The 27205-nt window shown below is 39.0% G+C and overlaps 1 protein-coding gene across 6 annotated transcripts in view; it reads left to right on the top strand.

The window, feature by feature from the left end:
* Nucleotides 1-686: 686 nt before the first annotated feature.
* Nucleotides 687-27205, top strand: part of LMO3 (LIM domain only 3) — a 65046-nt gene continuing 38527 nt past the window's right edge. Inside the window, exons 1-3 of one of the 6 annotated variants that reach the window (XM_061125091.1) lie at nucleotides 687-833; nucleotides 2676-2742; nucleotides 8189-8402. In XM_061125091.1, the coding sequence (XP_060981074.1) occupies nucleotides 8197-8402 (206 nt within the window). In that variant the 5' untranslated portion in view covers nucleotides 687-833; nucleotides 2676-2742; nucleotides 8189-8196. Of the gene's footprint in view, nucleotides 834-1277; nucleotides 1404-1531; nucleotides 1925-2284; nucleotides 2743-3846; nucleotides 4001-8188; nucleotides 8403-27205 lie in introns of those variants that run through there. The other 5 variants (XM_061125093.1, XM_061125092.1, XM_061125094.1 and 2 more) reach the window with 5 other exon arrangements.

The following is a 27205-nucleotide window of genomic DNA, read 5'->3' as shown; positions in this document are numbered from 1 at the left end:
TTAACTATTCCATTTTATTCCTTTACACATGTGGTTTGGCATATTATTCACTAAGTTCCTCTCTCTCTCTCTTCCTTGCTTGCCAGTACAAGTGTGGGGGAGATGGTAAAACTGAGAGGAAAAGAAAGATTAGGGGAAAAGGAGGGGGTGGGAAATGCAATTAGAGATCTGGGTGTTTGTCCCTTAAAAAAAAAATAAGGTGACAAAGTGGTTAATGTCTTTGCAGGTTGGTGTTGATATCGCGAATCTTACTGCCACAGTCCAAATAGAGTACTAATTACTGCGAATGATGTCACCGTAGGCAGAGGAATAATCCCATCATTTAATTAGTTGAATGATTTAAACAAAGATTTGCATAGATGCACTAATCAGTTGCCATGAATTACTGAGCAGCAGTTGCCAGCGAGGGGTAACAGATCATACAGTTGGAGGGAAAAAAAATCTCATCTCCTTGAACATAATTAATTTAATTGTCCTCATTAGCTGTACCATTTGTTTTGATTTTATTTCTCCCTTTCCCCACACATACTTCTCCCTCCCTTCCTCTTTTCTTCTTCTCAGTGCATTGGCTGAGAGGGAGAGCACATGAAATACAGACACACACATTCACACACATACACACACACACACACACACACACTGGGGTGTTTTCAGAGTGGCTTGGAGCAGAGAGGTGGGGTAGACCAGCAGGAGCAGTGTGGATGGGTGAGGTGCATGTATGTCTGCTTACACGGGCCAGAAAAACCAAACTTAAGAGATCTGTCTGTGTGCAGAACAAATCCACTGAAGGGGTCCTTGTTAATCTGCCGTTTGTGACTTTCGGTATTTTTCAGGTTAGTTCTACGTTTTGTTGCCTTTTAGAGGGAGAAGAAAGCAAACTCCAAGCTATTTTCTTATGAGTCTTTTATAAAAGAGAAGGGATAAAAATAAGTTATCAATGTTGAGACATTATTCTCTATGAAGGGGAGCATAATTTAGCCTGAATATTTACAGGGGTGGGGGGTGCATTGATTGTTTTTCAAGCTAGAACTAGAATAAAACTGATGGTGCTGAGAAGAAAAAAGTTTTGTGGAGTTCAACAATTGAGTCTTTCTTGGCCCTTAAAACATTTCAGCCAGTGTCATTCAAATCTGGGCTATTTTTAAGCTTGACCTTTGACAGGGCTTTTTAAAATCTGGTGGGGATGCTATGATAGCTGCCAAAAAAAAAAAAAAAAAAAAGGATGACTTTGAAGTTGGAAAACTTAGAAAAATAATAAGATATTTTAAAGCTGGCATGCAAAGTAAAGAGAAGAGGCTGGGGGAGAAGAGGACCTTTTTCAAGGAGAAAAAGAAATCTTTCCAGGCCTCTAAAACCAGTCTATGAAGACCGGGCAGTGATGGTGAAGACACTCTTTTGACCAAGTTAGTTGAAAATCAAGTTTCTAGGTGCTCTTGGGTGTTTTTCATTCTACCCTGTGAGTTTTAAATTGTGAGGAATTCAAGTAATTGCAGGACGTGTTCCGTGAGGGTGCAAAGGGTTTCAGTATCAGTTAGGGCGGAACAAGTTCACAGTTTGGTTCTTGGGCCACAGGAGAAGAGGGGAGCGTGGTATCCCCGGAGCCAGCTGGTGTGGCAGACCTGTCCTGCGTTGCAGCGACTTTGGAGCGACTTTCATGAACAGAAGTCAGATAACCGGGCGACTGCAGCCACCCCCAGACGTTTCTCCAAGGGGAGGGTTGCGCGCTCTCCCAGTGTATTCTGCTAGCAGTTTGATTCCCTGGCTTTTATTTTAATTTCCATAATTGGCAGCTTCAGAACTGGCTTTGGAAGACAGTTTGCTTTCAACGTGGCCACCTATTCCAAAAATGCCCCGGTTATTTTAGGATCCCTACCCTTTGCCTCCGGAGCTCTTTCGCAGGACTTCTTTTGGACGGGACCAGGAGGTAGGGTCTGTCCTCCTCCCCCCAACCCCTCCAAGTCGACTCCAGCCGAGGTCACATACTGTGCGCCCCAGGCGGGGCGGGGGGCGGTGGTTGGGGGCGTGGGTCGTCCCCAGCGTTGGCGAGCAGCATATGCGTGGGGTGATGCTGACTGCAACTCGCAGGCTTGTAAATTTTCACCCTGGGAAATTAGCAACAAAGCCCGATCTGTCTTGTGGCTGCTTTGCACTTTCCGAGGGCGGCTGTTACTTGACTGAGCTGCAGAACAGGCACCCGAGAGCGAGCGAGGGAGCCAGCGAGAGAGGGAGGGAGAGAAGGAAAGCGAGAGGAGAGGGGAGGGGTGGGGGCGAGAGGTAAATAGTCTTAAATCGGAAGGGAGCTGCTTCTCTGTGGTCTTGACAAGCGCTGCCTGGGCTCCGCCGGCTCAGTAATAACTGAGTGACCTTTTCTTGGGCTGTATTAGGTCTGGCTGGGAAGGGATTGCATTTTGCAGCTGAGAGCCGGGGCTGCTTCAGCTCGGCTCCTCGCGTGCTGCCGGGGTAAGTTCTGTTGAGCCAGGACGGAAAGAGAGAGACAGCCTCGGACTGCAGTTGCCTAAAAGGAGGACACCTGTGGCTCAGATGCGGTCAACACCATTGCTCGGCGGATCCTGGAGGACCTCATTATTTTAAACTTAAAAAAAAGAGAGAGATTCCTCCCTCCCCCTCCTTTTTTTTTTTTTTTCAAACAATGCTTCTTTTTGACCTTTCCCAAGGAGAAGAGCTACAAAGCAGCCACTGTGCTTTCTGAACGGCCTCCCCCTGTATCGCTTAATTGAGAAGGTAAGTGCAGCAACTGGGTGCACACGCGGCGGCTTATTTGTGGTTGTGTGTGTGTGTCTGCGGGTGCGCGCGTGCGTGTGCGGATGTGGGTTTTTTTTTTTTTTTCTTCCCCAGCCTCTCCTAATGAGGCATAAACTGGAGCTGCAGCCCGGCTCCGCACTGCAACTTTCACTCGGGCTGCAGCTCTGCTGAGACGGTTTTGTTTAAATCATGTGAGGCTTCATTATTTTTATGATGAGACATGAAATAGATGCGGGCGGAAGATGGGGCTGGAAGGCGGGGAGAGCCGAGCCGCTGCGGCGCGGAACGTCTAAACTACGACTCGAGTGGATAATAGTCAAAGTTCCCGAGCAACTGCCGCATTTACACCCCCAACCCCAGCCCCCCGACACCCGGGGAGACAGAGGCTGGGAGAGTTTGAGAGGAGATGCTCGCCCTGGCCCGGCCCGTAGGAAGGGAATTCAGTCTTAGGTGGGTTCCGGATACCCCCCCGCCCTTTGACCTTAGTTTCTGAAATTCATCACCCCCCTCCCCCAAGAATTGAAATGACCATCTTTGGGTTCCTGAGGCCACTTCTGCCTCCGGTCCACTGTACCATTGTAGCAAAAATACTGTTCCTACCAGATGGAAAAGTGACTGTCTGGGGGGCGGGGGGAAGTGGTAGGGGGAGGTTGGGAAGAAGTGTCGAGAAGACAGGGGATCCTTGGAGCAAGGTGCCCCTGTCCTAATCGATGGAGATTCAAACTGCTGCGGCACGTTTTATTTTACGGGGGCTACCCAGATTGCTGTTATGAAATACAAGTCAGATTTATGATCTTTTTCATATTGAACATGATATGCTATGCTAACGCTGCATGTGACAGTTTAATCAAATCCATTTGTTACCACGAAGCTAAAAGGGGCCGCTGGGATTTGGGGATTACGGGCAGAGTTAGGGAAGCTTGTGGCTTTGTCATTCGCCATCATTTTGTACGCCGCCACCCGGCGAGGGGCTCCGGGTGTGCGCCGCATCTCGTCTGGCCGCCCTCATCCCTTCCCCCACCCCCCACACGCCGGCCGCCCGCTCCGACCCGCTCCCAAAGTGGGCTTCACAATAGTCGGTCCTCGGCGGGTGTAGGCTGCGCACCGGGTCCGCACTTGAGCTAAATCCGAGGGAAACCCCCTTCCACTTCTACCTCTGGGCTGGGTGCTCCATGCGAAGCTGCGGCAACTCAGGCACGCCTCAGTCAACTCATGCAGAAAAAGGAGAAAAGTTTTGGTAAGGTTACAATCTATCATAGATGCACTTTGCCGGCGCTCGGCACTCTCGGCTGCTCCAAAGCCTTCTTGCCCTTCCGCGGCTTTTGTGTCTCTCGGAAAAGATCTGAAATATTATTGTTTGTAACTGCTTTGAAGGACGGCTGCTTAAACCAATTAATCTTGCTAGGTGCAACAAATAACTGCTACATTCTTTGCAAAGCATCCTTGTGTGGCGGCAGAGACACTACCACAAAAGGCTGGAACATAAACTCCTCAAGGGATTCTTTGTTAGAGTGTATGTATGTTTCTTATTTTTTTTTTTTTTTTTATTTTGCATGTGAGCTGCATCAAAATTGAACCCAGTCTTGCAAATCTCTTGTTGGCCTTTGCCAAGCACTAGCACTTTGCTGCCATGGTAACTGTAATTAAACTGATAAGAGTGGAAAAATGTCAGTATCTCTGAGCCTTGCAGCTGCATTGGAGAAAAAGGGAATCAAATTGGTTCCCAGCTCCATTGCTCAAAAAGGGGAGGGGGGTGGTGGTGGAAGGATGGGGAGGGGAGGGTTGGGAGTTGAAGGGGCAGAACAGAGTTAAGCAGCTCCAGCGCCTGAGATCTGGGGACATCTATTTGCATTGTTGTCCCTTAGGGGGTTACAGCCTGTAGGGACGCTCTGGGCCAGTGAACAGAGAGAAACAAGCTTTTAGGCCCAAACCAGTTCTCCAATCGGGGGCTGGGGGCTGGGGAGAGGATGAAGATGGGCAGGAGGAGAGAAAATCTTTTGTTTGGTACCTCTTGGCAATCGAATGGCCGATGTTGGCCAAATTCTTTTAATCTGTGTCACTGCTCCCAGCTGCAGAACCTGCATTCCCATTTTCGAATCTTCCTGAGGCACCTCATTGCTGCCAACCCCCTTTAATGGATTCCCTCTTCCCGCTCCTTCTCCCAAACTGTTCTCTGTGCATCTTCCGACGGGGACAAAATGTTTTCCACTCACTGCCGTGTAGTCAGTCCAAAAATATAGAAGACTGGGTCTGCGTGCTGCAGATCTTTTATTATGATTTTTTTTTTTTTAAACCCCAGCGTGTTGTGGAGTTGTGGTTACTTTGTTGTGTTAACTACTGAAGCTGAGACTGCGCGGATGAATGGCAGAGAACAAGGGCACATAATGGAGTTAATCAAGCGTTAGGCTGCCTCACAATGCAATCCAGGCAATTAAAAGCTCACCAGAGTTTAAATGAAATGGTTCTACTTATTTCTGCACACCACACTGCACAGGCTATTATTTATGTCTTTTTTAAAAATTATGATTTCCCTTAAACTGTCAAATAACTCAGAATGGCAAGGTCTCAGAGGCAATAAGAATTTCCCTCAGAACAATTTACATGCCAATCTAAAACTAGTTATGGGTCCTGACGTGCTATAAGCAACTTGCAAAATGTTTCTCAGCTCCGAACACATAACTCTTACCCAGACGCGTTCTGCCGGATGCTGAAGGGAGGCTGCCGGCTGGTTTATGCCTGTTTGGTACAGGGTAACGTGGTGACTGCAAAATAGTTCTTTTTTTCCACAACTGTTAACTTGCAGAGTATCGAAAAAGATTTCCTTTTCAAGAGTAACGTGATGGTGTTTTTGACACGAAGGTTCCAGGATGGAGTGTAAAAATCTCAAACTCCTTCTACGCCCAAGGCCAAACAGAATTCTGTAAGAGTTTCAAATATTAATTGGCCTCTGAGTGCTAAATTAAAATGTCAGCCCAACAAAAACATTTTGTGAAGACAAGCAGGGTGGTGTTGCTTGTGCCAAATGTTGGTATCTCCTGTCTTGTTCGCAAAGCATCGTGAATAAAGATAGTTGACCTTCCACGCTTGATGATGAGAACACAGCTCAGAGAAACAGAACTTAGCTACAACTAAGAAGGATTTGGATCAAAACATTTTCAGCTTGATGATATGAAAAAAACAATAGCCTTATAAATTGGGTAATTAGACTAGCTGCTCTAAACATACCTCTCGTGTTCTCAATCATGAAATCCAGGCTGTCATTTAGTATATCACAGTTTTTCCTTCCCCCAGGAAGACGGTTAAGAGGCACTTGGGTATGTTCTGTACTGTAATTAATGGGATTCATTCCTTGTGGAACCTTGCAAGAAGCCGGTAACTAGTTCTGATCAAAGAAACTTCATTTGTTAGAAGTTCTACAGAGTGAGATTTAGCAGAGCTATCAAGGGTTATGATTAATCTACACTAGACCCCGAGCTTCTTCAAAGAAAGGAATAGAAAGCTGGCTATAGGAATACCACCTGCTTCTCTGTACATATCCAGCTACTAATCTGCAGATCCGAGGACCACGGCTGTGCATCCCGTGCAGAAAAAGCAGCTACTCTGATGCCTTGCTGCTGGTCCCTGCTCCATCACCTGACCAGAGAAACTATTTTCTAATGGAAAGTCAACATCTAAGATTATTATGTGAAATTCATGTATCATCTGTAGTTAGAAAAGTTATTCTGCTGTGAGGGTATGGTGTCTTGTTGTCTCTTAGTGTGATTAAAAAAGAAAAAGATGCCGAAGATAATAAAGGTAAAGGCTTTATTATCAGGCATCAGAGGAAACCAAAAAAGGTTTAGCTGTTTGGGAGCAGGGAACTCACCGAAAATGCTCTAGGTGAAGGCTTGGCATTTCTTTCTTGATACTGTTTCAATTGCAGACACATTTGGTGTTTTGTGTCCTTCTCTGTCCAAGTTTAAAACTTTCTGCCTAAGAGAGGAGGCATAATATAGCAGTGGATTGTAAGAAGGCCATCAAGTCTTGGGCTGAACTGTCATTCCGCTTTGAGCCCGTCCCTGAACCTCTCACGCTATCATAATTTGTAAAATAAGAGAAATTGGAATCAATGTCTACAGTAGTTTAGAGTGCTTGAAGTATGTTGGTTGATACATATGCAGCTGTGAATAATTCGTTCAGCTTTTTGAAAAGCTGAGTGTTTGACATTTAGGAAAGAAGAAACTCGAAGGCAAATATCCTTTCACTGAAAAAAAATTTCAATCAAGTTGTGTTAACCAGAGAATTCAATTCGTCTCCTTATTTATGATATGGAAATATGTCTCTAAAATGTATAAATGTCCCTATGTCTAGTCTAGCATGTGTGTAGTGTGTAATATATGTATATAATATATATTTGCCTGTGGATGTTTGTATAACTTTATATATATTGAAACTTTGTCTTCTGTTGTTTTTTTTTCTTTCCTTTATAAAATAAGTACATGTTTATGATAATAAATTACTTAATCCTATTGTTTAATTTTATATAAAAATATATAGTCTATAGTTAGATGATCTGCCACTAATAGATGCATGGACCAATGCTTGTGAGTGTCAGTGCATTTTAAAAATTTTTAACACAATGAATGCTTTGAAATATCAAGGACATAGAGGGAAGTATTTGGATGTAAATAAGTATTATAAGATTGGTGAGCTTTTTGGGTGACTGTACTTATGCTTAAGTATAAACATCTCTACTGCTAAGTGAGGTTAGTGTATCCCGTAAAAGTGAACTTTCCTTCCACCAACTCATTCTTGACTCCTACGGTATGTGCACAGATTAGTCTGTTAAATAGTTTTCTTCTAGATTGTTAACCATTGACTCCTATTTTCTCCCAAAAGGAACTTCTCTAAGTAGAAAATTGTACCAATATAAAATTATTTACTGTTACTTAACTTCATGTAGATGATATCATCTTACCAGGTACAAGATGAATTGATTATTTTTGCTACTTTATAGGTGTGACTTCATGAATGATCTAACAAAGGCACTTAACAAAGTTTGAACCTCTTTGTTTTCAAAATTTAGCTCAGTTTCTGTATATTCACATGTTGGCCTCTCAGTCGTGTCTGACCCTCTGCTATTCCCAGACTATAGCCAGCCAGACTGCTCTGACCATGGAATTCTCCAGGCAAGAATCCGGGAATGGGTAGCCATTCTGTTCTCCAGGGGGTCTTCCCAACCCAGGGATCGAACCCAGGTCTCCTGCAATGTGGGCAGGAGCCTATATCTGAGCCACCAGGGAAGCCCAATTTCTGCCTAGCCCTTAAGTGGAAAGTCTAACACTCCTTGAAAACGGCAATCAGAAATGTTTAACTTAATGGAGGTCTTTGGACCCTCTTGATTTTTGGAGCCTCAGCTCTCTTTTTCGTTCTTGTCTTCCTTCAGGTATACAAATGCTCTCAGTCCAGCCAGACACCAAGCCGAAAGGTTGTGCTGGCTGCAACCGAAAGATCAAGGACCGGTATCTGCTCAAGGCATTAGACAAATACTGGCATGAGGACTGCCTGAAGTGTGCCTGCTGTGACTGCCGTTTGGGAGAAGTGGGTTCTACCCTGTACACGAAAGCTAACCTTATCCTTTGTCGCAGAGACTATCTGAGGTAGGAATTCGCCTTGCACACCAGTGATCACTGGATTCCTTTTAAGATACTTCTGTAAGTGTACCCGTGTGTTTCGTGTCTTTCCTGCCAGCTTCTATTCCTGAAAGATGTCCTCCTGGCAGCCTTCAACGCACTGTGTCTGTAGCACAAACGAGGGCTTGAGTCGTGGTCAGGAAAACACAGTATCTCAGTGTTTCCGTTGCCTTGCCTGATGCTCCTACCTGGGCATAAGTGAACCTCCAGTTCATGTCAAGGTGTTCGGTGTGAATCAGCGTACAAGTTTTCTTAGCAGGAAAGTGACAGGGTCGGGCTGAGCATAGCACACAGTGATTCCAGGATCTTTCTGTTTCAGATTTGCCAGAGAAAGTCAGTTTGAAACTCTTATCTGGTATTTATTAGAAGGATCTTTAGTAGGATGTTGAAAACTTCCTCTAAGTGTGAATACACCTCCTCCTGCCCGCAACCCCAGGGCATTCCAAGTGATCTTCGCAAAGATAGCACTTGAATGTTCATCTGCCTCAAACTTGTCAGTAGCTTTATGGAAAATAACAAAGTAATGATCTCCATCATTATAGGGAAATGATAGCCACTCTCCAACCTATAAACATCTGAACAGTTTCAGGACACCGCAGATGTTCTTGTTTCTGAAGCCATGAAGCAGGTTAATCTTGCATTCTAGCCTTCAGTACTCTACACATAGACTTATGTTTAAGAAAAATTATTTTGCTTTTCAGGGGACTTTGTGACTTCATTCAGCTGCAAATTACTTATATTAATAAAGTAGGATCTATCAAATTAGAGAAATGATATATGGCATCATTTGGGTTTTCATATTTGATACAATTAATCATTTTTTCTAGTCTGACATTAAGTGATTTATTTTGAATTTTTTTCCCTTATGACACAAAATTTATCAATCAGCAGTAACTCCTTGGTCATTTCGGAAGGTGTTTTCTAGGGAATTTGGTGCTGCTTCATATATAATTCAGTTATTTTCAGTCCAATTCAGTTTCTATGTAGAAGAACATATTGTTTGATGAATGGTTGTTACAAGAGGGTGCGCCTGGTACTGTTTATCAGATTCTACTCTCTCCCCTCTTAGGACTGCTTCATCTGACAGCCCCCTGACTAATTATGACCACTTGCTGCCACTTCTCTATGTTCCAAGGGCACAAAATACATGTAAGGTCCTAGCCATGGAAATAGGAAGTGGCTTAAGGGAAGGAGTTCTCTAACTACTGCAACTAATCATTAGAATTAAGCTATTTCATGAATTCTTATAGACTCTGCAGTCTTGGAACTTTCCTCTTGCAAATAAAAAATTCTCTTCTGCTCTTTGTGAATTAGAATCTGATTTTTGCACAGTGTATTTGCTTTTAGCGACTTGACATTGCTTCCTAGTTTTGCTTTATCCTCCTAACCAATAGCCACAGGCTTTTGGACTCTGTCTTTGACTTTTGTTTACCACTGCAGAATCTCCAGTGGATTCATGTAACAACACTTTCAAAAACAAGGAGGTTATATAGTCTAGGCAAGATTAAAGTGTTCTAATAATATGCAATGAAGACAAAAATTGAGTCAAATTTAGTCTTTTGAAATCTCAGGCTATTTTTAACTCAAAAATACAAATTTGCCAATGAAATACCTGTGTCCTGAGTGAAACTCTCGCGGTCATCGACAGTCGAGAGCAGAGAAAGTAACCTTGTATTGTTTTCGTCTTCCTTATGGTAATAAAAATAAGTTGTTCAACTAGTATTTGATAGTCTCAAATAAGTGTGTTGTTGAAGGGAATTTATCAAAATAGTTTTCATCTCAGAAATCTTTAAAAGAGTCTATCTGCTACTTTGTGTGATATAACTTTAGTTGATTTCTGATAAGCTCAAACTTTTAATCTTGTTACTTTTTATTTTTTTTTAATCTTAACTCTTTCAAATTTAAACCCTGGTCCAGTTTGCCAATATATTCATTTCTCAGAGTGCAATTTCCTCTCAAATTGGTCATTACCACATTAATGGCCAGTTGTTATGTTAACAGCCTAAGGGTTGTTAACATTTCAAACTGAGTTGTTAACAGCAAGCTTATCCGTTATTTAAACTGAAGGTTTTGTTGTATATAACGTGGCTTCTTTGGCAAGAAGTAGTTCATCAACACTTAAAAACTGCAGAAGTGAAATGGGTAAATGGGATGGGTGTGAAACACCGTGTCATGTGTTACAGATTATGCTGTAGATGTGGTATTAGTTTTATGTGGAAAGTGCATAGCACAATGAAATTCTGTGTTTAAAAGCATATGTCTCTGATTGGCAAATTAAAATAATCTGACTCTGTATGTCAGATAGATGAAGATGTTCAAGCAGATTTTATGTACAAATTATTTTCTTCCAATCTGTATAAACAGGCATTCAAAAATGCTTATGCCTGCTCTGTGAGAGACATGATTTTAAGTTAGACAAAAATTAACTAAGGGGAAAAGGGAGGTGCACCTCAAATTGTTACTATCTAATAATTTATTAATTACATAAAATCTGCAGTATGATCAGTGAACAAGTAATATTCTGTGGCTGTTTTCCCGAGCTTTGAAAATAACTTCTCATTTCCTTCTGTGTTCAACACATTGCTTTCTTGTATTTTGTACAGCCACCGCTTAACCATTTAAATCCTATTAAAAAGTAGTTTAGACTGGTTTTTGGATATCATGCGATATCTTTGAGGCACAAACGAGCCATGCATACTTTACAGGTTTGTATTTCTGGGCCTAACTTTCCAGGCATCTAAATAAGAACATGGGAAACGATAAAGAAAAAGTAGCTTACCTGCACCAGTAAATTATAGATTATAGATATTATCTTGGGCCAGATAATTTTTCACATCTAGAGAAGAGTGAAATACTTTTTGCCAAGTGTATTTAACTTCCTAGTTAACTTCTCCTTCCAAAAGAGAACACAAAAAGCACTTTTATTGCTGAGCAGTGAATCTTGAAGTTCTTACGTTTTATTAATATTTTGCCTTATTCTGAGTAATGGTGGTGATGACAGGTTTTTACAAGTTCTTTGAATGATAAATATAAGAATTTAAATGATAAGATATTTTCTTTAGGGTGTTGGAAACTTACTGCAGTAATTTTTTCTTCTTTGAGGCGCATTTAGCTGTATTTAAGAAAAAGAAAACAGTTTTACAGTTTATTACTAAGTTTCAAATCTTGACAGTTCACTTTCCATAACAGGGCTGATGTAGTATTTTTTATTTTTTCTGGAGAATATAAGATGAACGTGTCTGATGAGAGGGAATTTGTCAGTTTGTAGGATTGCTCGCCATCCTCAGAAACTCATTAGAAATAGGAACAGAAACATTGACATTTTAAAAATTCCTGTATTAATCACGCTCTGACTTAAACTATGAAGTCAATCTGCCCACTGATACTTACATGCCAAGACCTAACAATGTATCTGTTAAAAATATATCCCATACAGTTAGAGGTTTTTTTTTTAAGTTGTTTATGACAAAGTAGACTTGGAAGCATTTTTGTGCCTCGAACTAAAGAATGCATAAAGTAAATTAGCAATTACTATGTAAAACTAGCCAAGGTTTAGTAATGATGTTTACAGGACTATAGTTACTACTAAACTATCTATCATTCTGATTTGTTTGGTAAATATGAATAAAGTAGTTAATATATCATCAGTTTTAGAATTAAGATTTTATGTCAAATTTCATGAAGTCAGAACCATGAGATAAACCTTAGTACTTTACTTCTCAACTTGGAGACAGTGTAGAATATTAGCACTTAGACTTAAGCTTTTGGGCCATTTTTGCCAGTTTTTAAGTTTAAGCCTGCATTTTCTTACTTGTGGTATATTTTAAGCATCAAGGTGATAAAGACTGTATCTTACATCTCTGTGAATGATGTTTTACCAGAGAATGTACTCAAAGCTATAGGGAAAGCTACATATAGCTTTTTCTACACAAGGAACAGAAAACATCTTGTATAAAATTTAATGCAATTTGCTATTTTTATACATGAGGATGATTTGTTTAAAATGAAAGTACTGGGAAAGAGTGATGCTTCATGCTCCACCACAGCTACCAATTAACAAAAAGGATTTGAAACTGTGATGCTGATTGCAAATTTTATGTGCCTCAATGTAATAATATGATTTTTAAAATAGAAAAATGAAATGCTACATAGAGCATTAGCCAAGCTATAACTTTATTTCACACTGATCAAAACTGGAGCTTCTAAATAAACTTTTATGAGATGAAATTTATATTAGTAGATAGTTATGGCCTTAAAAGTAAATATGAATATATTATTAATATTATTTTATCTGACAGCTCACTGCACAGATTCTTTTTTAATGCTAACTGACATATTCATTCTGTTTTTCCTGCTTTGGCTTCTTTTAGATATTAGGCAGTTGAAAAGATCTTCCCTGGAGAGCAGCACATTATTATTATTGAAAATATAACTTTTTATTGTTTTAAATTCCAAAAAAAGCTAATCTTTTATATGGATGAAGCTCCTCCCAAATAAATTTTTTTTAATTTGAGCTTTCTTAACATTTTATTATAGTCATAACTTATCATATTTAAATGTCTAAGCTAATCTTAGTATTTTGAGATATTTTGCTATCTAAGTGTCTTAGACTCTAGGGTCTTTTAAAAATACTGCTATATTTCCTGCAAATTATCTTGCTTTATTTATAACCTTATAAAGTATTATAATTTTAAGTTTATTTTTCTGTTTATTATAGAACAGCATTATTGCATTCTATTTCAAACATTTTATAGTATATATCTATCATTCATGGACCAGCACAAATCAAGAGGGATAATTTTGTAGATTACTTTGGGAGAATGCCCCTTGCTTTAGCGAAAAATTGGTAGATCCACACTAGAATTCCTGAGCAACAGTCTCTGTTAAAAATATCCTATCTACATAGAGAATTTCTTATTTATAAATTTATCTGTCCTTAATTCTGTAATATACTCATTTTCAGGGAATGAGTACTTTCTTAATTATTCTAGTTTTGTGACTTTTGGTTTGTTTTACAGACTTGAGATATTGTCACTGAAAATAACCCCCACCAAGAATATTAAAAATAAAATACTTCACACTGTTTCTATGTCTTTACTGTTTTTTATCTTTTCATAAAGCATGAATACTTCAATCAGGATAGTTTTTACACATAAAATGGATAAGCTAGACATACCTGACTTAGCAGAAAAATATTCTGTTTCTACAAGTATATTTAGGATTAAATACATATGGAAGAACTACATTTGAGAATTGCTAAAATTGCTTATTTTGCACTTTATAAATACATAGAACTCTGGGAAAGAATCTCTTATTTTTGGTTGCTCTTAAAGTATATCAAAGTAAGCCAGCACTTCATTTATAAGCTCACCATTAACTTCCATTAAGTGACTAATAGTAAATGTTAATGCTGTTTTGACTGCATAAACATAATTTATTAAGCAATCAGTTTAAAAATATGCTGAAAGTAATAATTTTGTAAATGGTTTTGATGAATATATGCATTGTAGAAATGCATTATGTAGTTCAGTTTTCTGCCTCACATAAAAATTATGTAGCCTTAAAGAAGAATTGCACCAACCTAAACGACCATTGTATTTTTTTTCTCATTATATTGTGAGTCATTGAAATCTTATTTTACTATTTGGTTTGAAAACATTTACCAGTTCCTATGAAAATGTCCTTTATCATTCAAAATTATACGTTGTAACCTCATCCTATCTTCCAAAAAGAAATTAACGTTTCTTACTGTTATCAATAAATGTTAAAATATGTGGATTGTAAATGTAGAACAAGATCTTGAGAACAAGTAAAAATAAAAATAGCAATACTCTCTCAATCAACCAAATAGCTTTTTAAAACAACATTTACACTAGCCACATTTCTTTAAAAAGGCATTTTCCTCCTTTTTAATTTTTTAATCGGCTTATACAAGCAATTATTCCTACTGATTCATGGCATTTCCCTTTGTAAGCACCTAAAGAGATGTAGGTGTGTGTAGGCATATTGCACTTACAGATATTAGAATCTATACAGCCTTAGAATGTGCATTGACTTTGGTTATAATTGACTTTTACCAGATCACCATACTTTGGCAGGCTTTGAAACTTGTAAAATTCAGATACTTGATGCCAGCTAATTCCTTAGTATTGTAAACCATAGCACTGACTTATTCCTACAGGGTGTTCGCCATTCTAAGAGGAAAGACAAGTTTTATAATACTGCGGAAGGCCTAACTTTATTCCCTTGTGATTTTTATCACCCAATTCTGTTTTTCTCAGCTCCGATGGAGTTCGATACTGTCTGCTTCATTTCCGTTTCTACCATCGTAACATACTTGTTTTGATGATTAACCGTATGTTCCCCTTCTCAAGGGTATTTATAAGAAATTTATTTTGAAGTAGAAGTTGCATTGTGAAGCAAGAAATGTGACATTTAGGTTTGTTTCTTACTTTAAAGCAATTTCTTTTGCTTATTGAGGTTCCCCCCCCTTATTATCCATATAAATGGATAACTTTTCCCTCAAGAACTTAGGACCTAAGCATACTCTTTTATTACATTCATCAAGCATATTTGCTGTATTACAAACATAGTTATAATGAATCCCACATCAGTCACTTGGGCGTTCACCTGCACCATTTTTGCTTTCTGCTCTGTACCATCAAAACTTCTTGATATATATTTTTCTTCTCAACGAATTTTTTTAGTTATATAAAGATTCCATTTCTTTTGCTGAATTCTCTTGCTCCATAGTTTAGGTTTTTTATGATGCAAAATTCTCTAGCTGTGGACTTTATTAGTTGAAAACAAAAATCACACTTGAGATAAATAATCATCTCGGAATAGTTAGAGCTCTGATTTGAAGTTGGAAAATTAACATTAAGCTGCATGTGTTAAGTTAGACTCTAACCAGCATGTTTTGTTATGATTCAATGTAATATTAAAAACTCTCCAACTGGGCTACTGGGAAAATAAAAGACTCTTAGGATTTCAAAGATTATTTGCATAGGAGTACACCAAAGCCATATTTAACTAAAATTGTTATTACTAATGCAGTAAAGCATCGCCTACAGTAAACCCATCCTATTAATAAAAACAAAATCAGTTTTAGTAAACATAAATATCCAATATGACATGGATTAGTAATGGGTCAGGGAACATCATAAAATGTGCTAATGATAACATGTAATAGTGATCTAAATACCACCAAGAAAAAAGAAATTCCCATCTCATGCTGTGGGATCCCAACAGGCAACTTCAAGAGCAAAAAGAAGTTAGACATCACTAGTTGATTCTGATTTCAGAAAACTTTTAAAACAATGCCATGTTTTTATTCTAGCAATTCAATTAACAGCAGAGCTACAGATCATTATGGAAATTATTTTATTATCCTTTTTTGTTTTAAAAGATTTTGAAATCTTTTAAGTAGTACCCTTTGATAGATTGCTCACATTTCACTAAAAAAGAGTCAAGACTGTTCACAAAATACCTTATGGCATTGAGCATGATGCTTACTTTGTTATTATCAACCATCCCATAAAAATACATTCTGACCAACAGCTGCATATTAGACTGAGGTAGCTTAGACTCTAAAGAGACTGCCTGCAGTGCAGCAGACCCAGTTCGATCTTTGGGTCGGGAAGATCCCCTGGAGAAAGGAATGCCAACCCGCTCCAGTATTCGTACCTGGAGAATTCCATGAATAGAGGAGCCTGGCAGGCTACAGTCCATGGGGGCACAAAGAGTCGGACATGACTGAGCAATTAACACTTTCACTTCACTTTCTAAGATGAGTAGAAGGGATGGGAGTAGAGAGGTGAATGAAAAAATGATCATAACATCTAACGCTAAAAATGAGTAGTAGTTTGAATTGGCAGGTTTATTTAGTTTTACGGGTGAGAAGTTCAACTGTACTATACTGTGAACATAATTTTAAAGCCTGTAAGTATTGCATGTGACTATCCATTGAGGGATGTCTGTGTTTTGGGAGATAAAAAGAAATAATGTTACTGAATTGCCTTAAAATTTAGCAACTAGTATTTTCTGTGACCATTTATTAGGGAGAAAAAATGAAAAAGGTTCTAAGCTACAAGAACCCCTTCTTTTGACAACATGTCCTTGCTGAGTGAATAGGATTGGGGTTCGTATTTATGATTACATGTTTGGTATTTATGATTACATGTTTTGCTGTCTCTAGCAGTTTGAAAATGAAGCCATTTAGTTGTTTAACAAATATTTGAATGCCAATATTTTCATTTATATAAATAATGAATATATAACTTTATATTTCTAATTGATTTTGTATAATACATAAATATAAAACTATTAATATTTTATTATGTAAAGAATAAGATAGTCTGGGAAATTTGGGAAGCACTTAATGGCAAATTATTTTTCAATTTTCTTTTTTTTACAGCTGATGTACTCACCATTGTTAAATAACTAAGGAAAAAATAGAGTTTTAGTATGGTTCTATCAGATGGAACCAGTACAGAGAATAAGAAGAGGTATAATTAGGAATAAGTAGAAAAAAAATTTCAGAAGGGACGTTATAAATAATAAGTAGAAGTTGTGCTCTGAAAATCCTTCGGTAAGCCAGTAGTCCTTTTATAAAAACTGAGATTCAAGCTTCATAGTTAAGTTTTAGATGCAAAGGAAGAGTTAGCCTTGTAACTTTCATGCTGTTTGTATCATTCAGCTCTCACTGCAGATACTGGTAAGTTATCAACAGATGGCAAAACATTTAGCATCATAGTTCCCCGTTTCTCCACTAAACAACTATTATCCTATACACTCTAGGTGGGGCTTCCCAGGTGGCATTGGTGGTAAAGAATCTGTCTGCCATTGCAGGAGATGAAGGTTCAGTCCTGGGTCAGGAAGATCCCCTGGAGGAGGAAATAGCCACCCATTCCAGTATTCTTGCTGAGAAAATCCCGTGGACCGAGGAGCCTGGCAGGCTACAGTCCATGGGGTCCCATAGAGTCAGACACAACTGAGCGACTGAGCACATACTCTAGGTACTGTACAAGGCTGTCAGACGCAAGGCGGAGTAAAACAGAAATAACTCCTTCCTGTGTAGAGATTATATTCTAGTTGGGAAAGCAGGTAATCAACAAAATAAGTATTGAGTACATTAGGAAGATAATAAATGCTACAGGGATAATGGAGTAGTGTCAGAGTTTGAGCAAGCTCCGGGAGTTGGTGATGGACATGGAAGCCTGGCATGCTGCAGTCCATGGGGTCGCAAAGAGTCGGATGCGACTGAGTGACTGAACTGACCTGAAGAGGTTTGCAGAGTTTGTATTTATGGGTGATGATGCCTGTGTGAATGTAGTGGGGAGGAGATAAGGATTTGAAAAATTAAGCAGGGTAGACAGGCACAGTTTGTTGAGAGGGTGACTTGAATAAAGACCTAAAGAAAGTGAAGGAGCTAGCCATGGGGATGTATAGGTAGGACATTCTGGGCATAGGGGCCAGTCAGTGTGAAGAACTTGGAGTGGAAGATTTTCTAATGTGTTTGAAGAAAATCAAGGATGCTCGTGTGGTTGGAGTGAGACAGAGAGGAAGAAGCAAGGGTTAGAGGCAGCCACTATATGCTTTTGTGGTACCGTGGTATCACTGTTCCAACCACGAATGCCCCCTACACTTTCCTAAATGTCAGGTGAGAACCACTGTGACGCTAACTCAGGCTGTTATAGACTGAATTCCCATTTGGGATTACAGAACTCATCTGCTAAATTGAATGGGATCATTTTAATGTATAATTTACTGTTGTTGTTTTTTTTTTAATGTCTTTTTTCTTTGGCTTCAGTGATGACCCTGTGTGATTATATAATAGTTGTGAAGTATGTGTCTCAAAATAGTCCTCAGGATTAGGTCATTTGACTGTTGCTGATTCACGGAGATGGTATAGTTGTATGTCTGAGTTGAAACTGATACATCTACACATGTCTACTATATGGTTATTGGAGTAATTATTATATAATACAGTAGGAATGTTCATATTGATAAGCTAAAGCTGCCAACACAGCACAGGTGAAGGTAACACCTTGGCCAAAGATGTCATTAAACTCTGCCCTGATCACAATATAATTGATATTTTTGAATACTTATATAATAAAAATTGCAAAGATATGGATTTTTCATAGGTTGCCCGTTTCTACTCTTGAAGGGGAAATGTCAGTTATTCTAACTCTGAAAAGTGATCTTTTTCCATTATTTTTAAAGTCAAACTGAGTCTTGTTTAATGAAATTAATTTCTGGTACAAAACATTTAAAATAACATATTTGCTCTGATTATCGTCAATGTTTCCAAATCCAGCATTTAGAGGAAATACATCAAAGATGTATTGTTACTTAAAACAATTGAATCACCTTCTCGGTGAGATGAGATAAATTGTTACAGAAGTGTTCTGTTTATACTCCTGCTTCTCACCCCTCACCTAACCCTAGCTCACTAATTTTAATTTCACATTAAGAAGAGCCAGGCATTCATCTTCCAAACTAAGAGATTAATATGCATTCTTTTTTGTGAGAGTGGGATCTGGACGTGCCAGCTATTTGTACTTTTAAAATTAAAAGTTAAATTCAAGCAGTAAATATAATCAAAGTGCTTGAGCCTGTATTTAAATGTATAAAATGGGCTAGAATGCATTATGGGTGTTGGCTAAGAAGCTGCCCATTGATCTTACAGAGTCACAGCATGAACAAGTGAGCTTTCAAAGCGGTGATTGTCTACACCTCATGCACAAAGAAATCTCGAACGTAATTTCCAGAAAGCTATGAAGTGGTGGCCAGATGACTTTGCAATCCTTAATTCCTACTGTCACCCTACACATCCTAAGTGTTTTCTTTTCTTCTTTTCCTGTTACGGTTTCTAGTAGTCCTTCTATTCCGTTTGGTAGGTGGGGCATGTGTTATAATGGCCATCTTGTCCTCCTTTAAGCTGAAGACCTATATTCCTAATCACTTTGTGATTCTCACCTTCCAAAATGAATCAATTTGAGCTTGATTTTTTAAAAAAAGATTTTTGGCCATGCCATGCAGCATGCAGGATCTTAGTTCCCCGACCAAGGATTGATATTTTTGAATGTTTATGTAAAAAGATATGGATTTTTCATTGACTGCCAGTTTCTACTCTTGAAGGAGAAACGTCGGTTATTGTCTCTGAAAAGTGATCTTTTGCCATTATTTCTAAAGTCAAGCCGAATCTTGTTTAATGAAATTAGTTTCTGGTACAAAACATTTAAAATAACATATTTGCACTAATTATCATCTCCTGCAGTGAAAGTGCAAAGTTTTAACCACTGGATCACCAGGGAAGACCCCCAGTTTGAGCTTGATTTTAAGGAAAAGACAGTTGGTCTTGACTGATAGTCTGCCAAGTGTTGAAATAATCTTGTCACTGATAGTTATTAAATTAACTATCATCTTTAGCATAGAAATCACATGCTTACTCCACTAAAGGTGTTAAATGCTTTGTCTTCTCAATTAACTGTGGATTGCTGCAATGACCTAAGAAAAAAGTTATATATTTTGAGGAGATTAAAAATTTTAAAAACATTTTTGATTTTCCTTTGTGGATTTATCTGCTTAAGAGTAAACAGAGCCTTTCAGTTTCACCAAAACTCAGTTTTTCACTGTGCTTCTAAAGTCACAAATTGGGGGGAAAAAAGTAATAAATGAAAATAAAGTCACAAGCTCATTCTGCCTTTCGTTTTAACACATACAGTGTATTTTAAATCATTTCACTTGGGTATTTCTCATTAATCTACCACATTGTATTACCCCACTCCAGCTATCATTAATGGCATGTTAGTCATGTGTGACTGTTACGATGCATTCATTCATCTGCTGTTTTCACCTTCTGTGGTATTACTTTGTAGAAAGAAAAATGTGTATCAGTTCTTACTAATTCTCTAAGCATCTCCCAAAGCAGATGCTAGTTAGACCTAATCCCTAGGTTTCAGAGGCATCAAGGTGAGGAGTACAGATGTGATGTCTGCCCTTGTTCTGCTACTTCCTAGTTGTATCTTCCTAGGAATTTACTGAACCTCTCCAAGCCTCAGTTTACCTATCTGTAAATAGTAGTAGCAAACCCATTCAGGCAGTGTCAGTGAAACGCCATAAGGAAAGAATCAACCCACAGGCCAACACTCTAGCATAAGCTTCTGTTGCTACAGAGGAAGAATTGCACTGAGTTATGGGTAGTTATGGCGCTACCAGATGGAGCCAGTGGTAAAGAATCTGCCTACCGTTGCAGAGAGGCAAGAGATGCAGGTTTGATCCCTGGGTTGGGAAGATCCCCTGGAGTAGGAAATGGCAACATACTCCAGTATTCTTGCCTGGAAAATTACATGGACAGAACAGCCAGGGGAGCTACAGTCCATGCAGCCACAGAGAGTCTGACATGACTGAACACACACACACACACATACACACACACATATGAAGATAAGACAGAAAATTAAAGAAGAAAAGAGACTAAGAAAAAAGATAAAAAGACTAAGGAAACAGATTAAGATGAGATTTAAGGATGATTGATAATCAAGAATATGAAAGGCTAGTAACATAATAAGATCTTTTACTTTTCATCTACAAAGAAGGTAGATGAAGAAATGCTTAAATACCACATGTACCTGAAGCCATATAGGAAAAAAAGAATTTAAGAGTGGAGATTATGGGAATCTGGAATGGGTTGTTAAATTAAGAAACAGATCACCAGCCCAGGTGGGATGCATGAGACAAGTGCTCGGGCCTGGTGCACTGGGAAGACCCAGAAGAATCGGGTGGAGAGGGAGGTGGGAGGGGGGATCGGGATGGGGAATACATGTAACTCCATGGCTGATTCATGTCAATGTATGACAAAACCCACTGCAATGTTGTGAAGTAATTAGCCTCCAACTAATAAAAAAAAAAAAAAAAGATTATAGTGTATTTTGCATAAAGTAAGATGAATTTGAATCTTTGATGGAAATCACTGAACATGTGATTTTCTTTGTAACTGAGGTGGTAGTTTTCTCAAATGTCTTATATGCCCACGTTCTCCACACTCAAGCATGTGAAAGTTCTATGACCTTGTAAAGCATATTTAATATCCCATAGGGTAGAATTATGTATAAAATGTTAGCTTGCTTTAAGTTTCATTTGTAGTCTTGATTTATATATCTTTTTTCCTCAGGTGGCAAGGACAGTTGAATGCCAATATTTTAACTGGTATTCTTTTTCACAGTTTCCTCGAAAACATTTTGATTATATACCTTTATCCTGAGAAAGTTTAAGTGGGCACCCTCAATTTAAATAGATATCGATAAATATTCCATTGTACATTTCTAAAATTAGGAAGGCTAAGGTATCAAATAAACAGAAAAACTGTTCCTTGTTTAAGGATCCCTGAGATTTATGTACCTCCAATTTGGAGAGCACTCTTATTTTTAATAGCTTTTTAAGCTTGATTGCAAGTTGTTTGGTAGTGATACATGTGAATAAAAGGAAGGGAATACCAGTACTTGGGAGAAGAGTTTCAAAAGGGAGATGTAGTAGCTGTTTGAAAGAAAAGGACTGAGCATGAGCTGCTCTGCCTGACTCTGTTCATTTAATATTAAATCAAGGTTTGCTTTCATGAGAAATACCCAGTGTATGTGGACTCTTTCTAAAACTGTACTATGGCTACTGGCAACATTAATATAAGGCAGGGTTTCTCTCCCTTCCCGGCAACCCCCAATTCTGGACACAGTGAGAGTTTGGACAGATAAATGCTAAAAGAACCCTATGTACCAAAGGCAGTGTTTACTACATGTAATACATATCATTGTTTGTCTCCTGTAGTGAAAAATACTTGTGTCGTGCTGGTAAAATGCACTCCTGACAGACCAGTGCTTGCTATTATAGGGTCCATTGCTTAAAAAAATGATACACTGACAGAAATACAATTTAAGAAAATTTAACACCAAGGGTAGTCAACCATGTAGACTACTATTAAGGGGCCAAAACTCAAGGCCAAGGGTTTATTTAAAAAAGAGGCACAGTTTATTTGCTAGTAGTAGGCAAAGTTAAAAGGAAAAAAAAAATCGAACTTGAATTCCTTGCTCTCTAGTCTGTAGAAAATTAATGAAAGCAACAGTTCAATAAGATTTTATTGCAGAAATGTTTAAGTGCAACATTTTAAGAAGGCTTTGGAATTTTTAAACAGTTACTTACCATTTAGAAAGCTGTAACACTGCAGTGCGTAGCAAATTGTTCTCATTGGATCCTAGGCACACCCCGTGATTTTCTTAAAATGTGTAGTCAGAGCTGGTTAGTCTGAAATCACTTTGTTCATTTCATTTTTGTGTGTGTAGTTTATAAATATATTTGAGATTGACAGGTTAGCAGCACCCACAATCACTGTAATTTAAAATGTAAGCTATTGTCCAAGTCTCCTATGGACATAGTTTGGTAGTTAAATGCATTGGGTTTGTAACAGGGAGTTTTGAGAAGGAAAATAACCAAATATGAGATATGATGAGATACATTGGATTGCAGAAGAATACAGAATATACTAATGAATAAACTGCTACGTAAGGATGACAAAACATGTATTTTTAAGTTATCACATAGCTCTCGTATTAGAGAAGAAAACTCCATGAATTTAGATCAGATGTAGTGTCTAATTTTACCATTTTAAAAACTCATCTGCCATCCAGTGATATTTGATGCCAACTGTGTACGGATTACATGTTCGTTTGGGAGAAAGTTTACAAAAGTAATGCAATATATAGTGTGAGTTTCAAAGTTTAACTTGGGTAGCAGAGAAATGGAAAATATATCATTCACTGGTTTGGAGAATCAAATAATACATATCTTATGTCCGCTACCCTGTTGAAAGTGAAAGTGTTAGATGCTCAATTGTGTACGACTCTTTAGGACTCCATGAACTCTAGCCTGCCAGGCTCCTCTGCCCGTGGGATTCTCCAGGCAGAAATACTGGAGTGGGTTGCCATGCCCTTCTCCAGGGAATCCTCCTGACCCAAGCATCAAAGCTGGGTCTCCTGCCTTGCAGGTGGTTTTCTTTACCATCTGAGCCACCGGGGAAGCCCTGTAAGACTGCACCATCAGTTCAGCCCCAATGGCCTAGTTTCATTGCCACCACCAGGATGGGTCCAGGGAGGCAGCTGATTGTGCCAAGAAAGGATGTCCCAAGATGCAGTGCTGCGTCTTTGCAGATGTCCTCCAAAAGGCAGTTGGCTCCAATCTGATGATGTTATACCACAGATTCTTCTAGAAGGTAATGCCTGTTATCCAGACGCATTGTTCAGGGCCTCTGCTTCAGCTCTATGTTGTAGCAGGCACAGAATTTCATGCAGAAGAAGGCTGGAATCCTCAATTCTCCGTGTCTGCACACATTTTAGCGATGTTTCTGAAATTCCCTATGTGAACTATATCACATCACAGTACCTCTGCAGTCAGTATTGTTGCCAGAGATTACAATTTCACATGCTGCTTCTCAGTGCTTATTTTTTAGAAAGTTATCTGAAGGAAATGGTGTCTATGGTGGATTGATTACCTGAAAAACTAGATACTAACCTATTTCTTCTGATAGCTTTAATATATTTTTTGGATCACTTCAGAGAGCTCTACACTTGACCTTGACCCCTGAAAACCTTCCACAGGATTGTGCATGAGGGCTCACCATTAGCTGGCATTGAAGAAAATGTTTATAAATAACCGCAGACATTTCAGGGTGTTAGAGATGCAGTTATGGGCTTTGTTTGCTGTATCACACAATGTCCTATGGCTTCAGTATTGAACTTCCCCCCTCATCTTAGAATAAGAAAAGTTCCTGACCAGGCTTTTTAATCCATACAGTTGATTGAAATGTTTGAAAGTGTTTCTTAGCATCCTGAATTCTTGAAGACAGTATCACCATCCTGCATCCCATGTATACTCGTTATGTTCCTGTTTCAGACATCTCCTGGGAGATTTTGAAATCATGGAAATGAAATTGTTTAAATAATAAAAGTGGGTAAACGACACTGGAGAGAACTGTAGTGGGGACGGAACTCACTGCCCTGGGAGGTGGGAGGAAGTCCCTTCTAAGAAAAGAGCTCTTTTGTCTTTTCTAGAACCTCATGGTGATTGCCATTTCCCTGGGATTAAGCAATATATCTTCAGGAGCCCTTGCTGTGCCCAAGTTAAGATAGTTGAGGTCATCTACTTATTTTTTTAATTATAAAATAAGGGTTTTTTTTCTTTTTAAATTTTTTTCAAAATGTTGTTTTATATTTTAGTTGATTACAATGTTGTGTTACTTTCAGGGGTACCACCTGGCATGCCATGCTCAGTTATGTCCGATTCTTTGTGACCCCATGGACTGTAGCCCCCCCAGGCTCCTCTGTCCATGGAATTCCCCAAGCAAGAATACTGGAGTGGTTTGCCACTTCCTTCTCCACAGGTGTACCACAAAGGGATTCATTTATACATATACCTATATCCACTCTTTTTCAAGGTTCTTTTCCCATATACTTCTTTTTTTAAAAGATTTTTTTTAATGTGGACCATTTTAAAGTCTTAATTGGATTTTCTATGATATTGCTTATGTTTTATGTTTTGGTTTTTTTGGCCATGAGACATGTGAGGTCTTAGCTCCCCAACCAGGGAGCACCCCCTACATTGGAAGGTGAAGTCCTAACCACCAGCCCACCAGGGAAGTCCCTTCCCATATACTTCTAAATGAGCTCTTCAGCCCTGTACTTATTCACCACTGGGTGAAGGACAAATCCACTGCCACTACCCTTTTGCCCATCAATTTGATCTAATCCTCTCACTTCCATCCCTTTCCCCATTTGCTGTATTTCTACTGGTGCCTCAGCTCAACACATTTCTACTGGGTCTTCTGGAAACCTCGTGTCATTGTCTATGTCTATTATCTTTTGGCCTTTTTTCATCAGAACATTGCCTTTAACTGAGTTTCATCTTTGCTTTAACAGAGTCTTGCCTCTCCTTTAAGGAGATGGCGCTCCTTTCAGCAGTCCACAAGGGAACAGCACTACTTAACTGAGTAAATCCCCTGTTCCATAAAACCAAAAGAAGAAGCTGGTATTCTCTTGGGTACACACAACCATCTCTATCAACTAATAAAAATGCATCATCCTCTGAAAAAAACTCGATACAGTCTGGTTACACTAATTTTTACCCTTTCTCACTCCTGTCATTTCTCTATTGTCTTAATTATTGGCGATTTCAAAAGGCTTATAGAGGACCTATCTGAAACCAATCATACCTTGTTGAACTCCCTTATTAAACATCAGCCCTCCATTCCTAGGATCACACACAGCTTCTTGTCCTTAAAGATAAATATTTCATCTTAGCAGTCTTTTTTTTTTTTTTTTTGGCTGGGCCATGGAGAAGGGAATGGCAACCCACTCCAGTATTCTTGCCTGGAGAATCTCAAGGACAGAGGAGCCTGGCAGGCTTCAGCCCACGGGGTCACAAAGAGTCAGACACGACTGTGTTTACCACCACTGTGTCATATGGGATCTTAGTTCCCTGACCAGGGATTGAACTTGTGCCCTCTGCAGTGGAAGTGCAGAGTCTCAACAACTGAACTGCCAGGGAAGTCCCCATCTCAAGAATCTTAAACTCCATAATATCATCTTGACTCACTTGCAATACAGCTGTTCTTTGATTTCAAACATTCAGCTCTTCCATTATGTCTTTTTCCCCTAATTTGGTTAAATCTATCAGGCTTCTTCCCTGTCCACCTTGAACCCAACTGTTGGTCATGTAAGCCCCCTTCCATCTTCTACCATGCCTACCCTTTTATCTTAGTGCCCAGCAAGGCTTTTGTGTGACAAATTGTCATTGGTATTCCACTCCCTGCTTTTCTACCCCAATGGCATGACTGAGCATTGGTGGAAACAAGCAAATAAAATATAAATTGATGCTCCCACAAATAATTGGTTTTCCTCTCACTCAGCCTCAAGGGATGAACCAGTTATTTGTACTTGGCCACCATCCTTGCTCATGACCTTCAACAGCTCTACTGAACATTCATAGTTCCCCTTGAGGCCCGTTTTTGGAGAGTTGTCCAATGTCTTTGCTGCTGCCTTCAAAATTGAAGCCATCAGGCTTGATATAAATCAGCTCTCTACCACCATTTACATTTAATCTACTTTTCTATTTACTTTTAACTTTTTTTTAATCTCGTCTCTGTGAACGAGGTGTTCTTGTTGTTTGTCCTTGGCTCCATTCCCTCCAGTATCCTGTGGGTTTTCTTTTAATGTAGTATCTCCTTTTTCTTTAGTATCTTTAGTATTTTCTTCTTTATAAACTTTTGACCCTCAACATGTGAATATACTTAAAATGTTCTGGTTCTGAAGGAGAAAATCTTTATCCTACAGATATATGTTTCATACATGCCTGTGTGCTCAGTCATGTCCTACTATTTGCAACATCATGACTAGCCCACCAGACTTCTCTGTCCTTGGAATTTTCCAGACAAGAATCCTGGAGTGGGTTGCCATTTTCTCCTCCAGGGGATCTTCCTGACCCAGGGATCAAACTCACATCTCCTGCATTGTCAGATGGACTCTTTACCACTGTGCCGATATATGTTGTTGTCCAGTTCCTTTATTGTTCAGTGTTTTTAGAAGAATAATCTCCCTCTCTTCAATTTCATTCACCTGTGACCTGACTTCTACGTCTAAATAATCTACTGAAATTGCTTTTCTTGGTATCTAATTGCTGAAACAAATGGACTTTTTCTCAAGGATCCCCTGTTGGGTTCTTTT

The sequence above is a fragment of the Dama dama genome, chromosome 22 (genome assembly GCF_033118175.1).
Source record: "Dama dama isolate Ldn47 chromosome 22, ASM3311817v1, whole genome shotgun sequence".
NCBI classification, from domain to species: Eukaryota; Metazoa; Chordata; class Mammalia; order Artiodactyla; family Cervidae; genus Dama; species Dama dama.
Note: the sequence above shows the minus strand (reverse complement) of the source record. Positions and strands in the feature narration are given on the sequence as shown.